This window comes from Hemibagrus wyckioides, linkage group LG13, assembly GCF_019097595.1.
Source record: "Hemibagrus wyckioides isolate EC202008001 linkage group LG13, SWU_Hwy_1.0, whole genome shotgun sequence".
Lineage (NCBI taxonomy): Eukaryota > Metazoa > Chordata > Actinopteri > Siluriformes > Bagridae > Hemibagrus > Hemibagrus wyckioides.
Window position 1 is genome coordinate 3,320,001 of NC_080722.1, and position 2,500 is coordinate 3,322,500.

At 39.8% G+C, this 2,500-nt stretch overlaps 1 protein-coding gene across 5 annotated transcripts in view; it reads right to left on the minus strand.

Moving 5' to 3' along the window:
• The window catches only part of afap1 (actin filament associated protein 1), an 85,599-nt gene that overhangs the window by 33,794 nt on the left and 49,305 nt on the right, over window positions 1-2,500 (minus strand). For all 5 annotated transcript variants that reach the window (XM_058406192.1, XM_058406191.1, XM_058406190.1 and 2 more), the window contains exon 3: window positions 454-536. In XM_058406192.1, coding sequence (XP_058262175.1) covers window positions 454-536 — 83 coding nt within the window. The remainder of the gene's footprint in view (window positions 1-453; window positions 537-2,500) is intronic.

Consider the following 2,500-nt stretch of genomic DNA (forward strand, 5'->3'; position numbering starts at 1 on the left):
CGTCCAGGTTCAGCTCTGTATGTGTGTGTGTATGTGTGTGTGTATGTGTGTGTGTGTGTGTGCGTGTGTGTGTGTAGCTTTAAAAACACGTGCAGATTTTTAACATGAAATGAAATCAGGACTTGACAGACACTACTATAGTTATAAGGTAAAAGCTGTAAAATTCATCACATTAGCAATAAGCATAAAAAAGCATCACTTCCTGTCTGAAAAATGGTCTGGTTTGTCTCCGCCCCATTTTGTTATCATTGGTAGACAGATAAATAGACAGACATATAAATAGACAGACAGATAAACAGACAGACAGATAGATAGATAGATAGATAGATAGATAGATAGATAGATAGATAGATAGATAGATAGATAGATAGATAGATAGATAGATAGATAGATAGATAGACAGATAGACAGACAGATAGACAGTCTCATGGTGATCATGTGGTGTCATCTTACCAGCCATGGATGTGGGATCTCAGGGAGGGGCATCTGAGGCGGGGCAGGAAGTGAGCTGTGGACCTCGGCCTTATAGGACGACTCTGAAACCCAGACGGCAAAGACATGATGGACCTCAAACAGAGAAATAATCACTAACACAGGCTCAGGATTAAAAATAAGAAATATGATCATGGCTTAACACAACTATATTTACAGATTTACAGATTTCTGGTTGTTGTAAAAAGATGAGGGTGAGAGAACAACTGTTTATAGCTGCTATAACTTAAGTGACAACAGGAATTAACTTGTTATTAACTCAAATATTAATAGATAGACAGGCAAACAGACAGACAGGCAGACAGACAGATAGATAATGTGATGTGCCATGTTCCTCTTTTCAGAATAAAATGTAGACTTTTGATGATAATGACATGTTGTCAGTCCACACAGACGCTCATTTCCATGCTCCAGGTGGTGTTTAGGAAGTTGCTAAAAATGACTGGCAATTATGTCCAGGTAATTCAAGCGAGGGTGTGCTGGTCACTGTATAGAGATTTTCATTTATGTATTTATTGTTTAAAATGAAACATATATCGTGTATATCGTGATGTGTGGGGTGTAAACACAAACAGTACAGTATTGGCCCCAAAAAAAGAGAACATTTGATCAACATGGATGTAATCTTATGATGAAATGCTTTCTTTTAGGAAAACCTGTAATTTGATAAAAAAGACGAACTAAATTCAGCTCCTATCATCAGACTACATGTCTGCAGTGACTTCAGAGGAATTACAGTGTGAAGTGTGTGTTTAGATGAAAAACAGCTTGTTGTTTAAAGCGGAGTGTTTATTTTAAGTTAAGGTGAGTTCACGGTGTAGTTCAGGCGTGGGTTCGGGTGGAGACAGATTAAAGGTCATTTTTTATACAGTGGAACCTCGACATAGGGAGTGAATCGGTTCCGGAGGCGAGTTCTTAACGTGAAAACTTGTATTGTGAAACGAATTTTTCCTTAAGAAATAATGTAAATGCAGATAATCTGCTTCAGCTCCCAAAAATATGACCAATATTCCCAATATGAAGCGTATGTAAACTGTACGGCTGCTTACAAAGAACTGAACCAGGCCAAGCATTCCATGTCAAGGCTCCTCACAGGAAGTCGTGCCACCAAGCTTGGGCTAAAAATAGAACAGTGCACCCACACCACCGATCTGTTAACCACAAAAACACCCGAAAATCAACTAGCTTTTGAACGCATGCTGAAGGTAACGTTGGTATCTGGACTCTTTACCAACTGACTGAAATTCTTTTTTGTAAAATTCATAAATTGGCTTCACTTGGCTGTCCACTGACGCTAACAAGTTCTGAACGGCTCCTGGATGTACACATAACTTCTTACAAAATTTAATTCTTAAGGCGAAAATTTATAAGGGAGGGAATTCGTATGCCGAGGTTCCACTGTTTTTGAGTGGGATTATGAGTTAAAGTGAGAGTCTGAATAGCAACAAAAATCGTGGGGGGATGGATGGATGGATGGACACAATAATAGATGGATGGATGGAGGGATGGATGAATGGATGGTTGGATGGATGAGCACAAAAATGGATGGATGGATGGATGGATGGATAGAGGGATGGATGGATGGATGGATGGATGGATGGATGGATGAATGGATGGATGGACACATGGATGGACGGATGGATGGATAGTTGGATAGATGCATGGACAGATGGATAGATGGATAGATAGATAGATAGATAGATAGATAGATAGATAGATAGATAGATAGATAGATAGATAGATAGATAGATAGATAGATGAATGGATGGATAAATGGATGGATGGACAGGTGGATGGATGGATGGATGGATGGATGGATGGACGAATGGACGGATGAATGGATAGATGCATGGATAGATGGATGGACACATGAATGGACAAATGGACAGACGGATGAATGGATGGATGGATAGACAAATGGGTGGATGGATGGATGGATGGATAGACAAATGGGTGGATGGATGGATGGATGGATGGATGGATGGATGGATAGACAAATGGGTGGATG